Source organism: Triturus cristatus, chromosome 11, assembly GCF_964204655.1.
Source record: "Triturus cristatus chromosome 11, aTriCri1.1, whole genome shotgun sequence".
NCBI lineage: Eukaryota > Metazoa > Chordata > Amphibia > Caudata > Salamandridae > Triturus > Triturus cristatus.
Window position 1 is genome coordinate 401,560,213 of NC_140594.1, and position 27,403 is coordinate 401,587,615.

Consider the following 27,403-nt stretch of genomic DNA (forward strand, 5'->3'; position numbering starts at 1 on the left):
GTATCAGTTATGCTACACATAAAAAAAAAATTTGGGGTGGGGGGGGCACGGGAGATGAAGTGAAATGCCCAGAATCACAGGATGCTTTGCGGTGCCAAGACTCGGACCTGGTTCCATAGTCTGCAGCTCTGGCTAGTACACCACAATCAACATTCCCAGCATGCAATGTGTACTTGAGTAAAAGCGAGAACTGTCTGGATGCACCATACAATACCAGTGAGCTCTTGGGGGGGGCAGCGATATCCCCTAAAGTTGCTCTTGGACGGCTCGCCAACCTTCTGATGGATCACTGTGCGAGAGAAGCTCATAGCCTGGAAGCTATGGGGAGGGGGGGAGGGGGGGAGGGCACAGGAGATGAAGTGAAATGCCCAGAATCACAGGATGCTTTGCAGTGCCAAGACTCGGACCTGGTTCCATAGTCTGCAGCTCTGGCTATTACACCACAATCAATAAGAAAACAAGCACGCTCCGCTTTCACTTTCGTCCGTCGCGATAGCTTTCTTGTCTTTATGGGGCCAAGTGTTTGAAACACATGGCCCCATAAAGATAAGAAAGCTTTTACGACGCAATTAAGGCAGACGAGCCCGTCCAAATGGGACGGCTCAAAAAGCCAAACGAGAACGTCACTACCAGCTCTTTTCCAATGGCTGGCCACCGTTTAGCATAAACGGGGATGCCAGCCAATGGAAAAGAGGGGCGGGGCATAATGCCCTTTACAGAAAATACCCCAAATCATTAAATCTCACCAGCAAGACTGCGCATGTGCGCAGCCTACGCCAGGCAAGACCTAAAAAGGAATACAGATCTAAACCCACAGCTTGCAGTTTGCCTGCAGCGCCTTGATTCCAGTTCATAGCTCACTGTATTATAACACAATGAGTACAACTTATGGACTGAAAGTTACAAGCGGATCTCTTTGTCACAACCTATAGCTCACTGACCTATCCACATGAAATACAAATCTGTGATCTGTAATTTACACGATGTGCTTTGCAGCAAACACATCAACCCTCTATCCTACCTTATGAGTCAAACTTGGAAAAACACAGACTTCTCCTAAAACTGCATTAACTATCAGAGTTATCTTATTGTTATTATAATACTCAGGACATTGCTGGGCACATAGTGATCTTTGCCGCAGATGTTTTAATTCTGTAAGATATTTCAAAATACAGTCTCTTCTTGACCTATTAAGCAATTTCAGATGTACTGCCACAATTGTCCTGCTTGTTGTCAATTTCTTTCCAGCAGATTTGCAAAAGATAAATGTATACGTTGACTGTCAAGACTCAGCTTTTCATGATTCTGCCCCTGGTGAGTCCACTCCCTTAACTCTGCCACACCTTGACCCCCAATGTATGGGTTCCACAGCCCTGCCAAGTGTCCCTCGTCAGGGTTCAGAGCAATGCAAACTGGGCGATGGCACCGACGCACCGCATGTAAATCTACTGTCAGAATGGTGTCTGGAGTGCACCGGGCAGCCTGCAACGCAGCCCTTCAAGTGTTAATTAATCAACATCTTTGCTGTTCTGGGTCTGCTAGCATGTAGCTGCTGTCTGCAGAATTGTGGAAAGGTAGTTGTCATGGTAACGAGCAGCGCTGTGTCCCATCTCTGGTTTAAGATTGCGTTTTGTGGTGGTCGGGCCCCGCGGCTCAGCTCTGCAGAGCCACCACGGACACCTATATGTGCAAATTAACAACAGTAGCTCGTTGTAGTTTTCTTTTGGCATTTAGACCATGCCTTTAAGCCCTCTTTAACGTTTAATGACACCTTAGCACTTAGGTGCTTTTATGCTGTAGAAAGGCTCCTCCTCTGTGCACGTGCTGGGGAGAGAGGCCTCTGTCCCTCTTGGCATGAGCCCGCCCTACCTACCCAGGGCGGCTGGCAGCATCATCATAACCTCTGAAGGGCGGGCACATCAGAGCTGAACTGCCAACATCTGTGGCCAGGAGCAGCTAAAGAGCAGGGTATGGCACCTACCTCAGCTGACCTTTCTACCAGGGCAGAATGAGTAGTTTACCTGCAAGTACAGCTGTGAAAATAATTTCTTATTTTATGACCATGATGGGAGAGTGGCAGTGGGGCAACTGACTTAGACTATTGTGTAGTAGCCCATTAGAAAGTGATATGGGCAAGACTGATAGTGAGTGTCATGCAATGAAATTATGATATAAAGTGGGGTAAAGCATTTTTAGAAGGGACACATTGTTTAATGAGCCGGTAATGCCTCTTTTTATGTCATGTTGACGTTTTCATTTATTGTTTTAACATTTACTGTACAAGGTTTGTAATCATTTATATAATCTCCCTATCCATCCCAGGGAGTTGTTGAGCTTCGAAATAATACCAATAATCTGGGTGACATAGCGGATCCTACAGCAGCACTTTCTCAAGGTTCCCCTTTTGTAGGTTTTTGCCTTGGTTTTGATCTTAGGTTTGGGGCAGTACTTTGTCAACTGATGAATCATGACTGGTTTTTAATATATGTACACTGTTATTGGGAGTGGACTTGTATATGTGATCTTTTAATGTACTTGTAATGGCTTCTTTGCACTGTGCACTTTTATGATTCATCGAATCGAAATAAAGTTAATATGAATTAATGAGTAGTTTACAAGTGCATATCTGATGTTTGACACCTTCGGCCAATCCCGAGTGCAACGTTTTAGCCTGTTGGGACAATTACACTCATAAATCTAACTGAAAAAGTGAAACTACAAGTCCCTAAATGCAATGCGTCATTGTCTAAAGCCCCAAAGGCAGAAGATGCCACACACTATAAGAGGCCACGTGGCAGCTAAGCATTCTCCCAGTCCCACATGTTTATTCAAGAGAAAATGTGATTCATGGGGTGAGTGGGCAATAAAATAGAGCAACTTGAAATTGATTGACTCCTGCTTTTGAAAACAGCAGCAACTCAGAGGGCTTTTATTTCCCACTCGGCATGCTGTTTATAAACGAATATTTGTCAGCAGAAAAATGAAAATATTTGAAGAGACTTCTGGACTAGAAATATTTAAAACAGTATGTCCCTGTAAGCAGCTTTACTAAATTATTTGGAACCACTTCCCTTTTTTCCAAACATAAAGCTAAATAGATAAACTAAATTATTTGTGGTTCACATAAAAAACTTCACTTAATTGAATTATTCCTAATTTAAAGCATTTGTATTTTAAAGCCGCCATCTAAAGATGTTTCTTGTCACGTGCGAGTTGTTTTTTTCTTTGCACCATTGTATTTGAAGTTGTGCTTTTCCTATCAGAGACCCAGGACTTCAAGTACCAGAATGCATTAAAAACGTGTTCGTTGATCTCACACAGAACGATGTGAGTTCTATCTTCAAAAGTCCACTTAAGTATTTCTCAGGCACATAGGTGACAGGTGATCCTTCTCCTGCAATGTGCCCTTTAGGTATATTTGCGTTTTTATATTGATAACTCCCACAGCACATGAATGTACAGCAGATTTGGTTTATACCCTAGAGGAAATTTCTGCAACTGGTGGATGACGGTTCTCACCTTTGGCCAATTACTTTGTGAAAAAGTGTCACTCAAAGTGTCATACATGAGCCTTGGCAATGTAATCCCTTGTCGAACTGCAACCTTGAAAATGTCACACATACTCATACTAGAAACTTGCCATCTCTGGTTCCAGGAGTATATTTTTTCCAATTCCAGCACCAGTGCGGCAACCATCAAAGTGTTGAGAGTCCAGCCAGTAACGCTTTCGGTTTCTGCCCTTCTGCTACAACCTTTCTAACGGCTAGGGGGGTCGACCTTGAATCTGGGGAACCGGGATCGAGTCTCGGCAATGACGCTGAACATCCTGTGATCCTGGGAAAATCATGTAATCTACCCGTGCCTAACAAAAATGAATGTGTTCTTATGTAACGCAACTGGTGCTATGTAAAGCGCTCTGATACCCGATAACTTCGGGTCAGGTTTGCGCTACATAAAACTTAGTAAATAAAAAAATTAAAAAATTGCTCTGTCTCATGAGTCAATAGCGCCATCTTCAGGCTACTAAAGTGAGTGACATCCTTCTTTCGATACACCTTGCAGTTAATACCACGCCTCTTTGGTGCTTAAGTAATAACGTACTTGGTTATGATAGGTGTCGCAACCAATAAAAGTTTAGGGTCAGAGGCGCAACTAGAGCCAACTGGGGGGGAGGGGGCTAATTCTTCCAGCAATAGGCTGAGTGGAGATGCAGGGGCTCTAAGCATAGCTGCCAGGGTTTCAGATTGCTATGTGTGACATTTTCATAATTTCAGTGCAATTATGAGGGACACTTTCTCGCGAGCAAAATCAAGCAATGTAGACAAGGGAAACATATAAATGTCAGAAATTACAGCCATTTGATATAAATGTCAGAAATTACAGCCATTTGAGCAGCAAGAAACTCTTAGAAAATCTTAGAACATCTGTAAAGCACCAGAAATGGAAGGGCACTACCTAGTGCCCTTGTAATGGTGGGAGGGTAAAGTGTTTTCTACTTATTCTGTGTGTTTCGACTTGGTCTGTTTTTTTATTTCTTTTTTGTATTTTGGTTCAATTAATGACGACAAATATCAGAATGCTTAGAAAATTCCAAGCCTGGGTGAAACACTCATACCTGACAATGAACAAATAGCAGTCTCTCGTGCACCGTTTCTCCCACAACTGGCATCTGATGAAGTAAGTATATTTTATTGGACGGCTGCACAGCATTTCTGGGTGCCACTGTTAGCTTTAAACACTGAACTGTTAATTCAAACAGGACAGCAAACGCCCATTTCAAACGAAAAAGATCACCGGGTCTCACACCTCCGCTGCGTACTGAGGTAGCTTGGCAAGTGAGGGCACGAGCTGCAGAGGACCGTGTGCAAACAATGAATAAGGAACATACCCGAATACAGTGGGAGTTTTGAACTGTTAACTGCAGCGCAAAGATAGTAAAGCGCGTATGCACACTTACTTAATTTTGTAGGCGGAGCGGGTGCAGTCCATCAACAGGAGCTCCTCGAGAGGGGCATTGGGACCCAACTGACTGGCCACTGCCCCCTACTGTACACTCTCGGGTGTCCTAACCACTGACTAACCTCAATGCACTGAGCTGCCCGGCGCTGGAGACGCATTCAGGTTCAATGTGTGGGTCTTCCCCACACTAAGGATGGGTGCACCAAAGTCAAGCGGCTCCGCCCGCCAGGTCCTGATGGCCCAGAGAGCACAGGCCAGGGACACTTGCCTCCGAGCCGCTGGCCGGGCACTCATCTCCTTGTCACCTGCGGCCACACGAGTACCAGGGAAACTCCACCAAAGCCCGGCAGGTCGTCATGCTTTGCAGCGACTCCCCAACGGCGGTCATGCAGCTCCAGTGCACCACTGGGGAGCAGGGTCGTACCAAGCTACGTCCGCCATCTTCAGCGTTCACACCATGCCCCTTACAACTTCTTTTTATTTTATGTAACATAATCAATTAAAAATAAGCCAGCACACCTCAATTCACGGCGGGACTCTTCAATACGCATTACTCATGATTGCAGGAAGCAGCAAAAAGAAACTATCAATCCGCCTGTGAGTCTCCGACAAACCCCGATTCCTGACCAGTATACAGCGCCGCACGTGATTCAAGTGTTACATTGTTGCACATGAGCTCAGCGAGCCCCCAAGCCTGCCGAGCAGTGCATGCACGCTGCCTGACACTCTCCGGCTTTTGCCACCATGTTTTATCACTAGTCAGTAGGCCTGGGCAAAAATTTCGTTCCGTTTGCGGAAATTGCGATAATTTGACATTTTCACGTTCCGCGGAGAGCGCGAAAATATAAAAATTTCCGCATTCCGCAGCTTGGCGATAATTTGTTTCTTGCTCGGGCTGTAAAATAATACATTCTCGCGCGCGCGCGATCGCCTTACCTGAATCCCTGCATTCGCCGACAAGTTTTCTTGATCCGGTCGCGTTCTCCATGAGATGTTGTATTGTTTTTAGCCATTTACGCTGTCTCGCGACAGTTCGCGCCCGCAGTGACGTCATGCGTCGCGCGTTCACGTCTTTCTTATCGCGATCATGCACCGCGAGACAACTGAAAACAAGATGGCCGCGCCCGCGAGCAACCACATGGGTAAGTTGGCGAGCCGCAACCATGCAGAAAATCTCGCGAACATGCGGGAAAAAAACTTCCGCATCTTCGCGATATTTCCGCGTGTTGCGATAATGTTTAACATTTTCGCGATAATTTGCAAAAGTGGATTTAGCAAATTCCGGCCACCCCTACTAATCAGCCAGCGCTCTAGGCCACTTGACAGCTGAGCTGAGGCACTATATATGCATGACAATGCATTTCAGTGCGGTGATGCAGACCACCACACTGAAATGCGTTAGTCTAACGCCTGATGCGTGGTATTTAGCAGGGTTGTCTAAGAAGGGGTGAAAAAACAACAAAGCCTCATTCACAAGCAAATGGTCTTTTAAAGACCTGTGAAGTTCTCGGGTGCGGCTGTGTGTGTGCCCGGGAAGCTGTCTCAGCCCGGGCTGCCACACACAACGGGGGGCTGAAGCCCTTTGAGTCCAATGGGCATTGTGCGCCTGTTTAGGGTCATTCACAGCCTGCTGTTTGTGCTTACTTGTCAGAAACCATTTGTCTCCTGATACAGCAGTCCTCACTTTGTCACTATCCAGCCAATGATCCACCCCCTTTGCAGTGCTTGATTTGTAAAAGACCAGGGGCCAGATGTACGACCCTCCCATTTTGCATCTTGCAAATTGCGTTGTTTTGCACCTCGCAAAATGGATTTTACAACGGTGTCTCAGACATTTTGTGATTCCCAATGGGGTCACAAACAGCCTGCCTCATTAATATTTATGAGGTAGGTCGCAGTTTGCGACCCCATTGAGAATGGCCAGCACTCACAGGGATGGTCGCCTGCTGGGGTCAGCAGACCACCATGTCTGTGACTGCTTTTTAAATAAAGCTTTTTTTTTTTAATGCAGCCCATTTTCCTTAAAGGAAAACGAGATGCATTTGAAAAAGAAAAATGAAACATTTCTGTTTTTCATTTTTTAAGAGTAGGCAGTGGTCCGTGGGACCACTGCCTGCTCTTAAAAATTATTTTCGCTACTAATCACAAAGGGGTCCCATGGGGACCTCTTCCCATTTGAGAGTGGCTTACCACCTTTTTGAAATTAGTGGTAAACTGTGCGTGTTTTGCGACCCCAATTGCAGTTGCAAAACAATCGTACAGTGAAGTGCGACTCGCCGTTAGGAAGGGACACCCTTGGCACGCCCCGTCCGAATAGCGAGTCGCAAACTCTATTTTGCGAGTCGGTAATAGGTTGCTGGCTCGCACAATAGGGTTTGTACATAGTGCAGACCTGAAAAAAGGTCATACATCTGCCCCCAAGTGCTGGGGCCCAGAGTTTTAGTCAGAAGGCTGTGTCAGATGCTACTGAATTTTGACGCTGGAGTGCTGAATACCATGGCTGCCTAGTCTTGATTCCATCTCATGCGTCTTTATTCTGTCACTAGACAAACACTGCCCCTTTATCTCACACTTGCATGTTCCCGAAGGAACAGTGTTTCATATTTTTGTTCCTCCTTCTTTCCCCTTTGTGTGCTTTTTTCTTTCTCTTGGTCTGGGTGAAGTCTGAATAGGAAAAATAAGTGAGCGGATCCAAAAATGACTGCTAGTGGGCCTCATCTGCATACATGGCAACATTTCAAAACAGGCAAGTGGGAGATTTTTTTTCAAAAATAAGAGAAATGAACTTTCCCCAAAATAGTCATTGAAACCAGAGGCAATTTCAGGCCAGAGACAGCTAAAATAATGCAATTTTTGGCTTAAAAAATTGTGAGTCTCCTGGCTGAATCGAGTCTGTTGGCATGTATGCACTTGCAACCACCGGTTCAAATTTGGCATCGGTCCATTGACATCTTTGATTTTCAGATGAATAGACCGAGCGAAGCATTTAATGTACAGATTATGGAAGAAAAAACCCGATATATCTCTTTTTCATGATTAAAATCAGACGAGTGGTTTTGTAATAAAAGGTCAATCCAGAGATTTGTATTTTTTTGCACAAAGGCACTCTGTGGCCACATTCTGAAGTGGGTGTAAAGTGAAAAATCGGACAGCTACTTTTTTTGTCTCATTTTTTGGTCAAAACCTACCAGACACCGCAGGTGGTTGGTTTGCAAAGACATATTAGGGACATTCAGAGAGCTTCCCTGGGAATGCATTTCGCCCATTGCTTACCATTCATTGGCTTTGTGGTCTGTAACTCACAATTAATTACTTTCTATTTTCTGGCTTTTATTTGTTTTACGCTGTCCAGTATGCCTTTGTCTCCCGCAAATCAGCCCCCTCTCCCCCCGGGCATAGTCTGTTTACTGTATCCTTCCACAAGTGCTAGCTTTCTGTAAACAGGTTTTACATCTTGTTCCTATTTCGTCACATTTGTGGGGCAGTCAAAGACAGAGGTCAAATGTCGGGCTCTGTCTTCTGAAGGAGCTTGATGTTAACTTTTCTTTCACTGACTTCAAACTGAGAGGATTTATATGACCACCATGCTGGCTACTGAGGGTGTGCTGGAGGAAGGCGGTACAATTTTATTTTCATCTAGCACACTCCAAAATTTTAATGTCTGTAAATGAACTATGCAAATATTACAGAATATATTGGATTTAGGAAAGCACAAAAGAAGGAAATTTGTTTCTAATGCTGATGTGTGTTGGAAACAAATATTTTAATACCATCACAATAAATCAATACACTAGGTGATGCCGTTTCCACACATTATCATTTGTGCATTGTATAGTTTTATCAGTAAAACTGTATGTCTGTTCAATGTAATGGTCATTTCAATTGAAAATGTGTTTTCTGTAATGGCAGTGCACTACCACAACCTCTGCTCCAAAACACTCTACTTCCCTCTATGCTAAGCCGCTCTGCTTTATGGTACTCCAAGCCACTCTACGCCACTCCACTCTATGACCCGCTACTCCACTCCACTCTATGCCACATATGACTCTCTACTCAACTCTATGCCACTCCACTTTACTGTATGCCAAGCCAAGCCAATGCACACCACCCCACTGTATGCCCCATCCACTCAATGCGATACCAAAGGGGATGATGGACGGAGCGTTTGAGTAATTCAAACACTCACCCCCAGTCAACTGATCTGGATTTAATCCATCATCATTCTTTAGCTCCCTCCACCACCCCAGTTCAGACATGGCCATATGCAAATCAGTCTGACCCTGTGCCTCATGGGAACAGTCCAGCCCGAACTGCCAAGCCATGTCTTCCCTGGACCGGAAACAAGCATCCTGGGACCGGTTTCGGGTTCATAACCCTCATCAGCCAGGCTATCTTGAATCCAGTAGCTAAGTGAGCAAGCTCTCCATGCCACTGGAATCAAGCTATCCTGGCTGAAGAGGGGTGAAACCCTGAAACCGGTCCTAGGATGTTTGTTTCCAGTCCAGGGAGGACCTGGCCTGGCAGTTCGGGCTGGACTGTTCCCATTGGGCGCAGGGTCAAGACTGATTTGCATATGGCTGGCTCCAAATTGGAATGGCATGGTGAGCAAAAAAACGATGGATTTAGGCCCAGATCTCTGTACTGGGGTGAATGTATGACATTGTTCTGCATTCCGTCCATCAATAGTTCTTTTTGCATTTGTCACCCCGAGTGGGACGGGTAGGCTCAGACTTGAGTCCCGTGCTCTCCATGCCACTGGAATCAAGCTATCCTGGCTGAAGAGGGGTGAAACCCCGAAACCGGTCCTAGGATGCTTGTTTCCAGTCCAGGGATGACCTGGTCTGGCAGTTTGGGCTGGACTGTTCCCAGTGGGCGCAGGGTCAAGACTGATTTGCATATGGCTGGGTCCAAACAGGATGGCATGGTGAGCAAAAAAACGATGGATTTAGGCCCAGATCTCTGTACTGGGGTGAATGTATGACATTGTTCTTCATTCTGTCCATCAATAGTTCTTTTTCCATCCACTCTATGATACTCTACTCCACTCCACTCCACTCCACTCTACAACACTGTACTCCACTCTACACCACTCCACTCCACTCCATGCCACTCTATGCCACTTCACTTCAGGCCACTCTACTCCACTCTACAACACTCCATTCTTCGACACCCCACTCTATGACACGCCCCTCCACTCCACACCACTCTTTGCCACTATACTCCTCTCTACGCTACTCCATCCTCAAGGTTCATCACTGAGCCCCACACTCTTCAATGCATACATGATATCGCTGGGTAACGTCATCCGCATACACAATACCAACATCCTCTCCTACGCTGACATGCATCTCACACACTCCCTCTCATACTAGAATCCCAACACAGGAAACAAGTTCACCGTCTGAATGACCAAAGTTGCCAACTGAATGAAAGCCAACTGTTTGAAGCTGAACACAGACAAGAAAGAAGTAGTGATCTTTAGCAAGAACACCTCACCATTGGTCTCCAATTGGTGGCCAGCTGAACTCAGACCCACAGCGAGAACCCATGCCAGAAATCTTGGAATTATCATCAACAGCAAACTGGACATGACCGCACAAGCCAACGCTGTCACCGCATCCTGCTGCTACATCCTGAAGATGCCGAAGAACATCTTCAAATGGCTCCCAAGCAACACTAGAAAATCTGTCACTCGTGCCCAAATCAGCAGCAAGTTGGACTATGGGAACACCCTCTATGCTAGGATCATCAAGCAACTTACTAGAAGACTACAAGCCATACTTATCCTCAAACTCTTATAGACAATTAACATCATTCCACACCTCAGGGAACTACACTGGCTCCTGATACACAAAAATGCTCAATTCAAACTTCTCACTAGGCCTGGGTGGAGTTCGCAGATTTTTACTACGCGAAATGCCTGAATAACGTGTTGCGCTCTGCAGAGTTCCGTTGCGCTGCTCACACAGATTATTAGAACCAGGAGTTTGTCCCGCACTGTAAAATCAGCACAAACTGCACCACGTGTCGTGCCGGAGGACGCTGCTGCTTTCTGCTGCTCAATTAGACATTCTACTCGAGCAGCAGCTTACTCAATGAGAGCGGCAGATTTCTCAACGCGAGCGGTCATGACCACCTGTGTTAAGAAATCTCACCAGGTAGAGATAAAGCCCACAAATCTTTCTTGCAAGAGCTCGCCAACTGAACATTGGTGAGCTGCTCAAGTGAAAACACTCAACTCTGTGTCACTTTGTGGAGTTTTTTGGAACTCCTTGTGGAGTGGGCAAAACTCCACGAACTCTGTGGGTGGAGACGAATTCTTCATCTAACTCTACTTCTCACACATACACTTTCAAGGCTCTACACAACTCAAGCCTGACCTACCGAAATAGTCACATCTCCATCCACCAACCACTCAGACACCTCTGCTTCCCAGGACTACTACCTGCACACATCCCATGCATACACAAAACCAGATTAGGAGGATGCGCGTTCTCTTACATCACTCCTGAAGCATAGAATGACCTCCTAATCCACCTCAGAGTCTCCTCCTATCTTCTTGAATTTTGTAAGAAATTGAAGACATGGCTTTTCAATTAACCAACCTACAATAGTTAGTGCTATGCATACACACCTGCTCAGTACCAGGATACCCTTGTGTTTCATAGAGCATTTTACAAATACACATTACATAATAATTAGGTCATAATTGTAACTACACAATACTTCCATGTATATATAGTTACCTTCGCAATATTGTGGTAGTCAACACTGAGAGCACAACATTTTAGCAGAACAATATTTATTTACTCTATATTCTGCCCTACCATCCCAGTGTATAGTGGTGGGGCTCCTAATAAATAAATACCAAAAGAATAAGTGGGATTAATTTCATTCCACCCTCAGGCACCTCTTGACTATCTGAATTTTCTGACAGGAAGCCCTGACACAAAGGCGGTAGTGTACTTTTCTTCTATTCGGGATGTTAAAATATTTGCTCTGCTCCACAATTTCCTTGCCACTGTTTTCTTGGTGTCAAACAAGACTGTTTGTAATGCTCATTCAGCAACTGACATACTCAAATCAGTTCTCTTTTACAATCTATCCTAAGGCAGCAATCCTTTAAAATAATTTGACTTTGAACTGTGCCATCTGAGCAAGTCAGAAAACCACATGAAAACTACACAGCTGATCATTCAATCACAGATTCATCAGACATTTGTTCCCTTTTACAGGCACAGATATAGCTCAATCTTCAGCCCGTGCATACTGTTACCATCACTCGCTGACTCAACTGGTGGTCTTCCTAGGCTACATTCAAGTATAGATTAGCAGGTAGAAGTTTCAGAAACCTCTGGCATTTTTATTAGGTAGACACTAAATGTAATACATAAGGCTGCACCTACCGTGTTCACCTGGCGCAAAACTGTCCCCTCTGCAAAGAATAATGGCTTGCGTGTGTCCACAACAATCAGGTCAAAGTAGGTGCGCCAGGAGCGTCGAGGTGCGTTGTGATCCTGCATGACCAAGAAATACAGAACAGAGGCATAATTAGAGAACAAGCAACCCCAGGAGAGAGTGTACTCATTTATCAACAGCTTAGCTTTGGGAGGGAGAGGGGACTGAGAGTAGGCCTCTGCTCATCTCTATTCTTATTATTTATTTCCTCTCATATCCAATTGCCCCATTTCTTCTCTGCTTCTTTAGACAACATTCGTATCACTCATTTCCATCAATTTTATTCTAATCCCATTGTTAGTTTTCTAACATCCCAAAGATTTTTGAACCCAGAAATTCATAGCATTAAATATTCCGAAACACAGATGATCTAGATGGCCCCAAGGGCTCATGCATATCAGGAAGAATCTAAAAACAGCTGAAGACCAATCTGCTAAAAAACCAAAATCTCTCCAGCATGAGAACTGCTTAACCTGTCACACCCACCAACTTATAACTCAGTGACCCCATTCTCACCTCCTCAATTCTCATAATTCAAACCTATCCAGTGTTTTTGCCTGCAACAGATACAGTGCTGTCAGACCACAAGTAGTGCGATATCCTGCCAATCGGACAAGAGCAACTAACAATCAAATCCCTTTAGTCCCAATGACCAGAAGACTCAACCATAAGGAGTATGTTACTTAGCCTGCAAGCAAGTATTCGTAGCATGTAGTGCTGCAAATTCACATGCACTGCACACTCCTGCCGTCTAGTATTGGGCCCCGACTCTGCAAGTTGTTTTTGTAGAGGAACTCTTTTACTGTTGACTGCGTGCATTGTATCTCACCCTCCTCGAGGTAATGCACATATTCAATGGCTCCTTTGTTAAATTGTAATATTTTTTCCCTGTCATGCGGCGAGTGAGGATATAGTCTGCTGAGTTAGCGTTCGCTGTTGCACATGCTTCAATGTTTTGAACAGTTGACACCATCTGATACCTGCTGGGAGGCAGGATGGTGTATGTGAATCTGCGGCACTACACGCTATGAATAGATGCTTACAGGGTAAGTAATATGCTCCATTCGTAGCATGTGTTGGCTGCAGCTACACATGCAAGGCATAGACTGTATAGGCATTAGATGGTGTATTTGCTTGAAATAATGTGACTAGAACTGTTTGTCACACTAGCGATTGGTGTCTGACATCTGCAGCCACACAGAGGTGTTTGGTGAAAGTGTGTGGGTTTGTCCATGTAGCCATTTTACAAATGTCTGTTAGCAGGATATTTCCAATGAAGGTAATTGATGCTCCCTTTTTCCTTGTCGAGTGAGCCCTTGGAGCTATGGGTTGGGCTCGTTTTGCTTTTATGTAGAAAATTTGGATGCATTTAACAATCTATTTCGCACTTTCTGCTTTTGAGATGGCATTACCCTTCCTTGGGTTTGAAAAAGCTACAAATAGTTATTGTGTTTTCCCGAAAGGTCCGGATTCTTTCCACATAGTACAAGAGGGCCCATTTAACATTGAGGGGCCGATTCCGATGTCGGATGGACTCAGGTCCGTCCGACATCGGTCAGGAGCCGTAACCGACCGACCTGCTGTCGTCGGTTATGGCCCTGCTAGTACGATGCGACCGAAAAGAGTTCGGTCGCACTCGTATACAAGTCAATGCAGGCATGCATTCCGAGCGGAATGCATGCCTGCATCCTTGAAAGCAGGGTTGCAGTCCATCCCTGCACCCTGTGGGTGGCACCCCAAGGTGCCTGCTACGGGTGCAGGGATCCACAGAGGGGCACCATAGGTGCCCCCAGGCAGCCTTTCTGCAGCCTCGCACCCATGGGGGCCCTACTGGGGGCCCCCAAAGACAGTTTCCGACTGCCTTTTCATGCTGGAAAAACCGTCACGAAAAGGCAGTGAAAAACTGCCATCGTACTCCCTCGGTCGCAAAGAGGCGGCCGGGGAGTACTGGGAGATTTCCGGATGGTGGACGGGCTCTCCGAGCCTGTAGTCTGCAATCCGGAAATCTGTGTCGGATTCCTTTACTGTGGAAATTTAGCGTGCAAACTGAACATCATCTGCGCCATCTTGCCTCTCCCCAGCGTCACGCACAGCGAATGCGCGGCCGCCATTTTAGACACCCCACTCTCTCCCCACTCATTGTCAATCGTCAGCGCGGTCCCCTTGGCGCTGCGAGCATCCCCCGCGCGCTGGCCACCCCCGCTCTCTCATACAGGCCATAAACCCTCTCCTTCTGCGCGACCCTGCTACGAAACCACTTCCAACCGACAACCCATACATGGTCATGCCTCTCCTTTGATAACCCCCTTCCTCTGCGCCCCATTGTCTGAACTGATCCCAGGCCATCACCTAGCCCTGCGGATGCAGTTTACTGCCCCTACTGTAAGGGAAACACCCCACATCAAAGGGATTACAGTAGATCAAAGCCCCTACCCCCTGAGACCCGGCCAGTTGCACACACCCCGGGAATTAGCGGAATTCCCTGCTGCGCGATAGCCATCTCCCACCGCGGGAAGGGTGGGAACTTCTACTGTATCTATGTGTGGGATCGGATCTGAACCGGGGCTCCAGGGGATATTCCCCCGTACTTCAAAAGAATCTCAAGAATGTACTATGTGTAATAAAGCAATAAACCAGTGTATAAGAGACCAGGTCTCAGAGATGCGGTTAGAGCACCTCGTGACGATACCTTGCTGTCTGATCTGATGTGTTCTGCTCCGACGGAATAAAACCTTGTTTCCTGCCTTCCAGTCTCCGGCGCCTGCCTCTTTTATTGGTAAATTATCGAGTGGTATGAGAGGCGATTATCGCCGGGCAAATACTTGGAAGGTTATCGACTGAAACTGCCGCTACCATTTAACAATTGGCGTCCCAAACGTGGGGCCCATCAGCGACACGTGGATCCAGTGGGAGAGGTCCCGACGACAGAGTGAACGACTGCAACGATCGGGAGAGCTCCTGCCCAATAGACCCTCGTCTGGCAGCCGATCATCCGAACTTCACTGGTTCCGAGCAGACCTCTCTCGAGTGATCTACGGTCCTGACTGGGAACCATCAGGAGTGCCGCGGCAAATACGGAGAATAGAGGACGATCGGGCGCTGGAGGCGGAAGACGAGAAACTGTCCATGCGGTCCGGGTAAGGTCGTGAAACACGACAAAAGTGCGAAATAATTGATTGATTGTTTGAATACTAGTATTGCTCATTGATTGTTCTTTTTGAGATATTCGCTGTCTACAAACGGGGAGGAGTAGAAATACTCTCTCTCTCTCCCTTTGCAGATAGTGAAGGGTAGGTAACGCAGACTTTTGTCCCCATTGAAACCCGTCGTGCCTATCTTTATCTCCCCATTGATTGATTGTCCGAACATTGATTGTTTTTAAGAATAGTGCTTTTTGAGATATTCTCTGTTTGCAAATAACGTAGAATAGGAATATTCTGTCTAGTCTTTGCAAATAGTGAAGGGTAGGTAACGCAGACTTTTGTCCCCATTGAAACCCGTCGTGCCTATCTTTATCTCCCCATTGATTGATTGATTGATTGTCCGAACACTAGTTGTTCGATATTGGTTCTTTGGAGGTATTCTCTGCTTACAAATAACGAGGAATAGAGATATTCTGTCTAGTCTTTGCAAGCAGTGAAAAGATAGGTAGTGCTGACTTTTGTCCCCGTTGAAACCCGTCATGCCTATCTTCTCCCCACTGATTGGTAGTTGGTTCTGCCCGGACCGCTTATTAGAGGTGAACCACCCGGCTCCACTGGAAGGCACCCCTAATAAGGACATGTTCACTAAATATGGACTAGTCGCCGTGGCTTATAGCAAGCTGTGGCATAAATATACCAAGAAGGAGCCCGAAAGTCAGTGGCCACTGATGGGATCCTTCGACGACCGCAAGATAGAAGCGCTAGAAGTAGCTCTGCGTAGCAATAAGACGACGCCTACTATGCTTGACAGTATTGGCATGTGGCGCAAAGAAGCGACGCAACGGAAAAAGAGGGAAGAAGTAAAAGCAGAAAAGGAATTACGAAAGGCAGCTCACCTTGCCGCTAAAAAGTTAGAAGAAGACATAAAAGAGAGAAGGGAAACTAAACTAAGACAGGAGCCCGAAACCTCAGGCCAGTACGCTGTTAGGACCCCTTCCTTGCTCTACCCTGTGTTGTCCTCCAAGCAGCAAACGAATGACGAATTACTGTTAGGTCCCCCGACCATTTACATGCCCCCTCCGTATGCACCCTCCCAATCAGTAGTGCAACACCCACAACCCCCGAACACGAACGAAAGCAGTACAGGGGCCTCGGCCCTCACGGCCTCCGCGCCGGCTGAGCCTCTTGTACTGAACCCAACGTCGGCTACAACGCTAGATGACCATGAGATGAGAAAGAACGATTCCACCAGAATGAATCGATTAACTAAAGATGAACGAGCAGGAATTGACAAGATAGTAGGGACGCTGGTGGAGCGAAAAGAAAGTGAGGAGTATATAACGGACGTGTATAAATCGTATGCCGACAACCGCAGACGACACTTTGTCGTACGGCTCTGTTATCACGCCCTGAATGCATATGAGGATAGGTACCACGATAAAGGTCCCGAAGGCTTAGCGGCCCTATATAGAAAGATAGACATCGGGGAAGAAAGAGAGGGCGATGTAGCGAACCTCTTCACTCGTACACTCGAGGTCTACCGACATCTTAAAGAACATGGACAAACAACCGAAACAGAAACCCCCATAGCAACTAAACCCCAGGGAGGAAGGGCCGATGCCATGATGCCCATTAAAGAAGCTGCCCCCTACTGGGTCCCCCCACGGGGTCAGGGAACACACGACGACATCAACCACCAAGATGCGAAGGGAAGGGTTGTATATAACTGGGTCTACCAGCCGTGGGACCGGCAAGATATTTTGACCTTTAGAAAGACCCTACCCGACTTGAGAAAGAACCCGACTGCCTTCTACACTGAATTAGGTACAGCCTTAGGCTCAACGATAATGACGTTAGCAGATATCGACTTGTTCTTTGGGCTATGTCTGCCGGCTGATGTGTGGAAACAAATCCGGAAAGTTGACCACGCTGAGCCGTTCGGATATACCTGGGTACAACTCGATACCATAGATAAACAGCGAGAACCAGGACAGAAACCCCCGAAGGCCATCCTAGAGCTCCCAGATAAGATTGTACAAAAGCTGAAGACGCTAATCCCTGAAAGAAAGGTAGACTGGTCGATAGTGACGGCTTGCCGCCAGAAACCCCAGGAAGACGTGTCTGAATACTTCTCCCGATTCGAGACTGTGTTTTCCGACTACAGTGGCCAAGACATGACCACCGCAACCGGACACCACCTCTTTGTCCAGAATTATGTAAAGGGTCTGTCGCCAGAAGTTTCCCAGAAACTACAGACCAGCGAGAGTAGTTGGGCAGCCTCCAAACCCGCAGCCATTCTCCAGATGGCCCAATACTACGAAAACCAGAAAAACGAGAACGATAGGGCGTCAGAGAAGAAGAAAAAGGAATTAAAGGAGAGGGTGATGATAGCACAATTGCAAGGGGTGACAATAGGAAGGGAACCCCCGAAGGAGAACTACCAACCAACCGCCCCTAGAAAGCAACCCCCTAGAGACCATGCACCTACACCCTACAACGGACGGAGGGACTTAGATGGAAATCAATGTGCGTTCTGTAGAGGGTTCGGACACTGGAAATCCCAGTGCCCGGTCCTTCTGGAAATGAACAAGAATAGGGGCCCCAGAGACGCAGCATATGACCCCAGAAATAGAGAACAGGGACGAGGGCACACGAACAACACCATCAACGACAGGCCAGGCAGACCAAACACCTTTGATCGCCCCCGACAAAACCAGTGTCAGCAGTCCGACTATGAAAGCACTCATGACTTCGCATAGGACCGCCAGGGGCAAGGGAGGGATCCAGTCGAACTCCGTGTTGACCAGCAAGGCCCTTACGTCACCGCTAAGGTCTTGGGCACAAAATCTCCATTCCTGGTAGATACTGGGGCGACACGTAGTGCGTTATCTAAACGACTGATTCCTAGGGCACCCTTGTCTGGCTCACACGTAACCTCAATAGGCTTTGACGGAATGCCCTCCACTAACCCCTTATCAGCACCAATCCCCTTTGACTTGGAAGATAACACCACTGACACGACCTTTCTGCTCTCCTCCAACACCCCCGATGCTATTATGGGACTTGATTTGCTAAAACATTTTCGAGCCACTATCAGATGCTCCCCAGACGGAGTTCGAGTCATCCTACACGATAACCCAGATCTGTTCAGACCCTGTCACACTCGGCGTATGCTCTCTATAACCGATGCTGATATGTCCCTACTCGACACATTACCTTCACATCTATGGGCTAAAACCGACTCAGATGTAGGGCGCATGGTGATCGACCCGGTACACATAACCGTCCGACCGGACGCAGTGCTCCCAAAGCTTCCTCAGTATCGGATATCCCCCGAAGGCGAGAAGGCATTGGTGGAAATCATCGAGTCCCTGGTCGAGGCAGGAGTGGTAGAAGAAGTAGTGAGTAATGTTTGCAACAGCCCTATCCTACCCATTGTAAAGAAGCAAGGCGAGGGGGATGAGAAAGCCTACCGTTTCATTGTTGACTTGCGAGAGGTTAACAAAGTAGTCATACCCCAGTACCCCGTAGTCTCAGACATCACCACCATCCTCACCCTGATTCCATCCACCGCCACCATCTTTACTGTTATTGACCTCAAGAACGCATTCTTTTCCATCCCCATCCACCCAGACAGCCGCTACCTGTTCGGCTTCACCTTAAAAGCCCGTTCGTACAGATTCTGTAGGGCACCCCAAGGCTATACTGAGAGTCCCAGTATTTACAGCCAAGCCCTCAAGAGGCAACTAGATGCAGTCCAACTACCCGATGGAGTGGCATTGATACAGTACGTCGATGACATTCTTTTGGCGGCCGACACCACCCCTCTTGCCGTCACGGCCACCATTCACCTCCTTCGCTTCCTTGCGGAGAACGGTCACAAGGTCTCCAGAAAGAAATTGCAATTCTGCCAGCCCCAAGTAACGTATCTAGGCCACCTACTATCCAAAGATGGGAGGAAACTTACCCCTGACCGAATTCTAACCATCCTAGAAACCCCTGTTCCCAAAACTCAGAAGCAAGTGCGGTCCCTAGTGGGCCTCACCTCCTTTTGCCGTCAGTGGTTGCCAAATTTCAGTCTTATCATAAAACCTCTGCTTTCCCTACTGGCTAAAGATACCCCCTTCCCCCTCCCCTGGACACCCGAATGCCAATCCTCCTTCAAGGAATTACGAGACGCCCTCTGCTCAGCCCCAGTCCTAGGAACCCCAGACTACACTAAACCTTTCTCCCTTTACACCCACGAAAAGGAGGGATGCGCATTGTCTGTCCTAACCCAGTCCATAGGCCCTAAACAACGCCCTTGTGCCTACTTCTCTGCCACTCTCGACCCCGTAGCCAGAGCCTTGCCCGCCTGCCTTCGAGCAGTAGCCGCCGCTGCTGTCTCTATCCGACAAAGTGAGGGGATCGTGCTCTCGAACCCCCTCACTGTATTGGTGCCCCATGCTGTTGATACCCTCCTGAACCAAACCAAAACTCAACACCTGACTAGCGCACGGCTGACTGGGTACGAACTGACTCTGCTTGCACCCCACATCACATTGAAACGATGCACCACTCTGAATCCAGCCACTCTACTACCTCTCCCTGACACTGACCCCAATGCGTCCCCTATACATGACTGTGTGACCCTCACCGACGAACAGACCAAGAGTAGGGTTGACCTCCGGGATACTGCCTTCCCGAACCCTGACGGAGAACTGTGGGTGGATGGCTCATGTATCAAGCTCCCCGATGGCACCACCTCAGCTGCCTATGCAGTCACCACGGCCCGAACCGTTGTTGAGACAGCCCGCATCACCCAGCGATCCGCACAGGCGGCTGAACTAATTGCCCTCACACGAGCCTGCATCCTGGCAGCAGGGACAACCGCAAACATTTACACAGACAGTCAGTATGCCTTCGGGGTAGTTCACCACTTTGGGCTCTTATGGAAAGAGAGGGGATTCTTGACCTCGCATGGCACACCCATCCTGCATGGAGATCTAGTCTCTGCCCTGACCGAAGCAGTCCTCCTCCCCACACGGCTGGCTGTGATCAAATGCCAGGCACACAAGAAGGTGACAGACATTGTAGGACAGGGAAATGCACTAGCTGACATTACTGCCCGAACCACAGCCGAGAATAGGTCCACGACCCGCATGTACGTGACCAGGTCACAAACTGAGAATTGGAAGGATGCTAGGGAAACGATTAGGGATATCCAATTAGCCAGCACACCACACGAATTAACTGAATGGGCCCGGGTAGGATTGAAGGACGATGACGGTTGTTGGCGAACTAAAGACTCGAACAAATGGTTGCTACCCGACTCATACTTGATCCCCATGCTGACCATGGCACACTCCCCCGCACACATAGGGTCTGCCCCCATGATCGAACTCATCTCCAAAGTCTGGCACAACGACAGAATACCCGACTCAGCCAAACGACTGGTCCAACAATGCCTAGTATGCCTCCAACACAACCCTGGGAAAGGAACTGCTGTACCCCGGGGAGGGTTTGGGGTCCCCAATCACCCCTTTGAAGTCCTACAAATGGACTACGTCCAGCTAGAAAGGTGCCGAGGTTTAAAGTATGTGCTCGTCGTTGTGTGTGCCTTCAGCAAGTGGGTGGAAGCCTACCCAACCCACGACAACACCGCTATGACTACTGCAAAAGTACTACTGAAGGAATTCTTCCCCCGATACGGCCTTTGTCGAATTTTGTGGAGCGACAATGGCCCCCACTTCGTAGCCGAAGTTATCCAACTCATCTTAAAAGGGTTGGGTGTAAAACAGAAGTTCCACGCGGTCTTCCATCCCCAATCTGCAGGCTTGGTTGAGCGACACAATGCCACATTGAAGCTTAAGATAGCAAAAATAGTCGCCACCACAGGGCTAAGATGGCCAGACGCTCTCCCGCTAGCATTGCTATCAATGCGTTCCACCCCCACCAAACACCACTTAACCCCCTACGAGGTCGTCTTCGGGCGGCCCATGAACCTTTGGACTGCACCAAAACCATCGTCCATCCACGACGTCCCGGACGTCCTCATGTCTGACTATTTGTATAACCTAACTAAGACATTGTCTGTTATCCATCAGCAGGTGCTGCACGCCATTCCCGATGTTTCCAGGGGCCCGGGACACGACATCCAACCCGGCGACTTTGTCTTAGTGCGTAACTTCCAACGCACCAAGAGTCTGGAGCCCCGGTGGACGGGTCCCCTGCAAGTCCTGATCACCACCCGAACAGCTCTTCGAGTGGAGGGGAAACGCAATTGGCTGCATGCACACCACTGCAAGAAGGTATCACCGACCCTGACAACCACGGACAGCATCACCGCCCAAGAAGAACTCCTGGACAAAGATCGACCATCCCTGAGCCGCTGCCCAGATACAGAGACACTCGAGTTAGTAAGATATCCTGATCCCACTGTGCCATCCAAAGAAGGGTATAACTTGCGACGAAAGGAGAGAACTTCGGCTAAGCAGACCACAAGCTAAGTGAAAATCTCAAAGCGGTAGCCTAGTCACCCCAAAGGCCACCAGGAGAGAAACCAAACAAAGTCTGTGGTTCTGCCCGCTACCGAGTCTCTTGAAGGTGATGGAAGCGCCCAACATGAAGATGATGGAAGCAACCGGACGTCCGAAGATCCACTACAGAAACCCAAAGACTGACCGAATGCACAGCTTAAAGACTATTGCACTTTTCATTACCCTTCTCTTCTGCCTTCTCCTCATGGTCGCCTTCTGGATCATGGAGGAGAGCACACCCGCTCATAAGACATTACTGGCCACCGTTCAACCTACCACCACGAAAGAACATCATCTGATCTCGCTTTCACCCCAACTCCGAGAAAGGCGTAAGGAGTTCTGGAATAACTCCTTTGTACAGTTGCTCCACCAACACAATCTTGCTACCAACGCCACTAATTGCTGGATCTGTGGACTGCTACCACATGCCACTGGACACTCTATCCCTTTTATCCCTTCACCTTTTTCTGTCCATGGCTCCTGCCTCGCCTGGCTAATCCTCCTGCAAGAAAGCTACAAGGACAATGCCACTTCCGGCAGAACCATGTCACACTTCTACCATGGGTTCTGGCTGAACAAAACTGGAAGAACTTCTGCCCTCTTCTGCCCTCTGAGATCGAACACTTCCTTTCACATGGACATCCCTGCCAAAGAACGAGTTGAAATGCAAGTGTTCAACAATCCAGCCAGACCCACCTTCTCTTACCTCCGGAAACGAACGGCCGCCACCCTAACAGTGGCCCTGTCCGTCATCAACATCACTGGGTCTGTATGCCTCGAAGGCCTGGGGGCACAGCTGGTGGGCCACAGCTCCTGCCTCATCACCCGAACATTGGACTCAGTTGACCCACCCTCCTTTGTTGCCTCCCCGAATATGTACTTCATCTGCGGTACTAAGGCCTACACCTGGCTTCCGAAAGGTTGGGGAGGCACCTGCTACATCGCCTTTGTCCTTCCTCCGACGTATGTGGCTCCAGCAAACCAACACCGACAGAAACGGGCCAAAGACATTGTTCAGGCCGACTCCACCGGAGCACAGTTCATGGACGCAGTCAAAGGCCTTGTTCCTCTCTGGGGTCCAATGGCAAACAGCCGTGCCATCCGCCACTTAACCCAGGCAGTCGAAACGGCAATGAACATTACAGCTGGCGCCCTCGCCAACAACACCGCTGAGCTTCAGGCCGTCCGCCTGGTGGCTCTCCAGAACCGCCTTGTTCTAGACGTGGTTCTAGCAGATCGTGGAGGAGCATGCCGCATCATTGGGTCCAGCTGTTGTACCTACGTACCGGATAACTCACCCTCAGTCTACAAAGCAATTGAACACCTCCACAGACTGTCCGCAGAGGTCCATCAAGAACAAGAAGAATGGTCGCTGGGGAGTTGGTTTTGGGACACTATTAAAGGTTGGGGATGGAGGCTGTTTTCATTTATCCTGATACCAATTGTGATACTATGTGGATGTTGCTTGGGGATTCAGTGTCTGCCACCTTTATGTTCGCTTTTTATGAACTGCATCTGCCCTAAGACTTTGGACTTTGAAACCGAGCGGATGAAAGCTCTGAACGAGGTGGAGGTACGGGGTATTATGGGGATAGATCCAAACTAGGCAAGCTGGCGAGATATGTTAAAAGGGAGGACTGTGGAAATTTAGCGTGCAAACTGAACATCATCTGCGCCATCTTGCCTCTCCCCAGCGTCACGCACAGCGAATGCGCGGCCGCCATTTTAGACACCCCACTCTCTCCCCACTCATTGTCAATCGTCAGCGCGGTCCCCTTGGCGCTGCGAGCATCCCCCGCGCGCTGGCCACCCCCGCTCTCTCATACAGGCCATAAACCCTCTCCTTCTGCGCGACCCTGCTACGAAACCACTTCCAACCGACAACCCATACATGGTCATGCCTCTCCTTTGATAACCCCCTTCCTCTGCGCCCCATTGTCTGAACTGATCCCAGGCCATCACCTAGCCCTGCGGATGCAGTTTACTGCCCCTACTGTAAGGGAAACACCCCACATCAAAGGGATTACAGTAGATCAAAGCCCCTACCCCCTGAGACCCGGCCAGTTGCACACACCCCGGGAATTAGCGGAATTCCCTGCTGCGCGATAGCCATCTCCCACCGCGGGAAGGGTGGGAACTTCTACTGTATCTATGTGTGGGATCGGATCTGAACCGGGGCTCCAGGGGATATTCCCCCGTACTTCAAAAGAATCTCAAGAATGTACTATGTGTAATAAAGCAATAAACCAGTGTATAAGAGACCAGGTCTCAGAGATGCGGTTAGAGCACCTCGTGACGATACCTTGCTGTCTGATCTGATGTGTTCTGCTCCGACGGAATAAAACCTTGTTTCCTGCCTTCCAGTCTCCGGCGCCTGCCTCTTTTATTGGTAAATTATCGAGTGGTATGAGAGGCGATTATCGCCGGGCAAATACTTGGAAGGTTATCGACTGAAACTGCCGCTACCATTTAACATTACGACCGAGTCCATCGGAATGGCTCGGTCGGAAAGGAATCTGGCCGACATGATCCAAATCGGTCGGAAGGGCTCCGAATGTCGGTCAGAGCCCTTCCGACCGGAATCGGAATCAGCCCCTGAGTGTTTGTAGTGCCCTATCTGACACTGTCTATGGTTTTGGGAAGAAAACTGGTAGATCTAGTGTCTGATTTAAGTGAAAAGGTGGAAGGAAGGCTCCTCTATAGTTAGTGCATGAATTTAACTAACTCTTCTTAGCGATTTAATTGCGACGAGGAAAGCCACTTTCTATGATAGAAATTGCAATGTGCATTTATGCATAGATTCAAAAGGTGTGGGAAATTAGTCGTGTTAGCACTATGTTTAGGTTCCATGATAGTACAGGAGCTGTACATGGTGGAATTACTCTTTTCAGTCCCACCATGAAAGCTTTTTTTACTGGCATCTGAAAAAGAGAGTGACGCCCTCTGTTTCGTAGATATGCTGCGATTGCTGCTAAATGCAGTCTTACAGACGTATTTGCTAGATGTAATTTCTGAAGACGTAACAGGTAACATGCTAGTTGTTGTTCAGATGGAATGTAAAGGTCTATGTTGTGTGCAGCACAATAGTGTGCAAAGCATTTCCATTTCGCTGCATAACACACCCTTGTGGTTGGTCGTCTTGCTTCCTACAGATGCATTCTGGTGGTAAGTGCAAGTACCCAAACTGTACAACCTCAGAAGCCAGATTGCAAGGTCGAGTCGCTGTGTGTTTGAGTGCCTGACTCTGCCCTTGCTGTGAGTGAGAAGATCTGGAATGATGGGAAGCATCTTGTGCTGTACTAGGGACACCTCTAGTAGCGTTGTGGACTATTGCTGCCTTGCCAATGTTGGAGCTAAGAGAATCATTTTGAGTGACATTTGTCTGAGTTTACTGACCAGATATGGAATGAGTGGAAGAGGAGCAAAAGTGTAGGCAAATATCCCTGACCCGTTCCTCCATAGAGTACTGCCCTTGGAATGTGGATATGGGTGCCTGGAAGCAAAGTTTTGGCAATTTGCATTTCCTGTGGTGGCGAAGAGATCTATAGCTAGTGTTCCCCACTGTTGGAAGTATGTGTGTAGGTCTTGAGTGTGGAATTTCAATTCATGGACTAGTGTTGTATCCTGCTCAGCTGGTCCGCTACTGAGTTGTCAACTTCTGGTATGTATTATGCCGGTAGGTGGATTTTGTGACTGATAGCTCATATCCATGTGAGCTGTGCCAGTTGAAACAGCTGCAATGAATGTGTCCCTCCCTACTTGTAGATGCAGTATATTGCTGTCATATTGTGTTATATTCCATATAGGTACCATAATATAGGCCCAGACAACTTTGTTACCCTTCACCTATATTCTTCCCTACATTACACTTATAACGGTTTACAGGGACTGACCTTTTACCTAGATACAACACTGCATTCAGAACGTGGGTTTTCCCTAGTTCAAAATCTCATACATTATGCATGAGGATTCTTGTAAGCACAGCGGGACTACCATCTCCTGTATAATATCTATGTATAAAGTTCATGCTGGACATCATCCTCAGGCCGACACAGTAACTCAGCGAGGTAGGACCCCTGGGAAGACCTATGGGTATATATACATCACATCTTGCTAAGATAGACAGAGGAGACCAGGACTTCCCAGCCGACACACTGACCAGAGACGTGGAAGTTCCTGTATGAAGACGATCCCGCTTGCAGTGGTCTGAAACATCCCTTGTGGGGTATCCAACTCGAGATCAGGATGGGGTCCCACAGTCTCTCGCTTCAGGTAATGGGGTTGACTTTATCCTAGAGGGATTCTTGGCTTAACACCCATACACATGCTAGGTACACTTGCTAGGTACACTTAGGTACATCTAGTTAGGGAGGCATCGTAGGAGAACGCATCTTTTAAGTGTCATGTCTCTACTTGTATGTATTCATGATTACTGCAAGATGGTAGAGCTATACCATCCGTTTACTTTCATAGTACTGCTGATCTTTTATATCTTTTACTGTCAAACGGTTGTTGCAACTCATCTATTTTACACCAGAATAATAACTGTTCAATAAATACTGATTGAAAACGCGTAGCCTATTTATTCTGTTTATCTCTCTAAGACAGACTAAGTAAGCACAAGCGACTGAGCGAAAAGTGGTATATTGTTTCCACGGTCCTGAGGGATCAAGGTTGTCATGTTCAATGGTTGCCAAGAACTATTCTCTCCTTGGTAAGCAGAGATTCTACTGGCACTGTGAGCTAGCTGATACAGAAGGCCAACATACTCGGTGGGGGTGTTCAGAATCAGTCCAACACCAATCCTACAGTGTATGCTGTCTGAACACGCAGATCCTGTATAGGTTTTATAGGAATTACATGACAATTGTCTGTGTGTAGAAGAAAATGTTTCACAATTATGATGGGTAGAAAAGATTTGAGTGCCAGATGTATGGCTAGTAGCTTTAGGACACTTATGTGAAACGTCTGTTGATGTGCAGACCGTTAACCCTGTACTGTAATGTTGTCCATGTGAGCACCCCAACCCATGAGTTATGCATCTGTAGTGATTGTCACTTGGAAGATTGGGTCCCTGAAGGCTCTCCCCTTTTGTGTGTTCTGTGTATTCCACCATTTTAGTGCCTGGTGGACCCTTGGTGAAACTAAAAATCCTCTAAGTTGCCCCCGCCTGTGAACACCGCGATGCTAGACACTCCTGTAGGGGTCGCATATGTAGCCTTGCATGTGGAAGTATTGCTATGCAAGACACCATAATTCCTTGGAGACTCAGCACCATCTTGACTGGGAGGCGACCATGTGGCTGAAAAAGAGCCGGTTGGTTCT

The 27,403-nt window shown here is 47.7% G+C and overlaps 1 protein-coding gene across 5 annotated transcripts in view; it reads right to left on the reverse strand.

Annotated features, from left to right (window-relative positions):
• The window catches only part of LOC146784305 (cytosolic purine 5'-nucleotidase-like), a 548,710-nt gene that overhangs the window by 45,197 nt on the left and 476,110 nt on the right, over positions 1-27,403 (reverse strand). For all 5 annotated transcript variants that reach the window (XM_085635738.1, XM_085635737.1, XM_085635740.1 and 2 more), the window contains exon 11: positions 12,366-12,476. In XM_085635738.1, the coding sequence (XP_085491864.1) occupies positions 12,366-12,476 (111 nt within the window). The remainder of the gene's footprint in view (positions 1-12,365; positions 12,477-27,403) is intronic.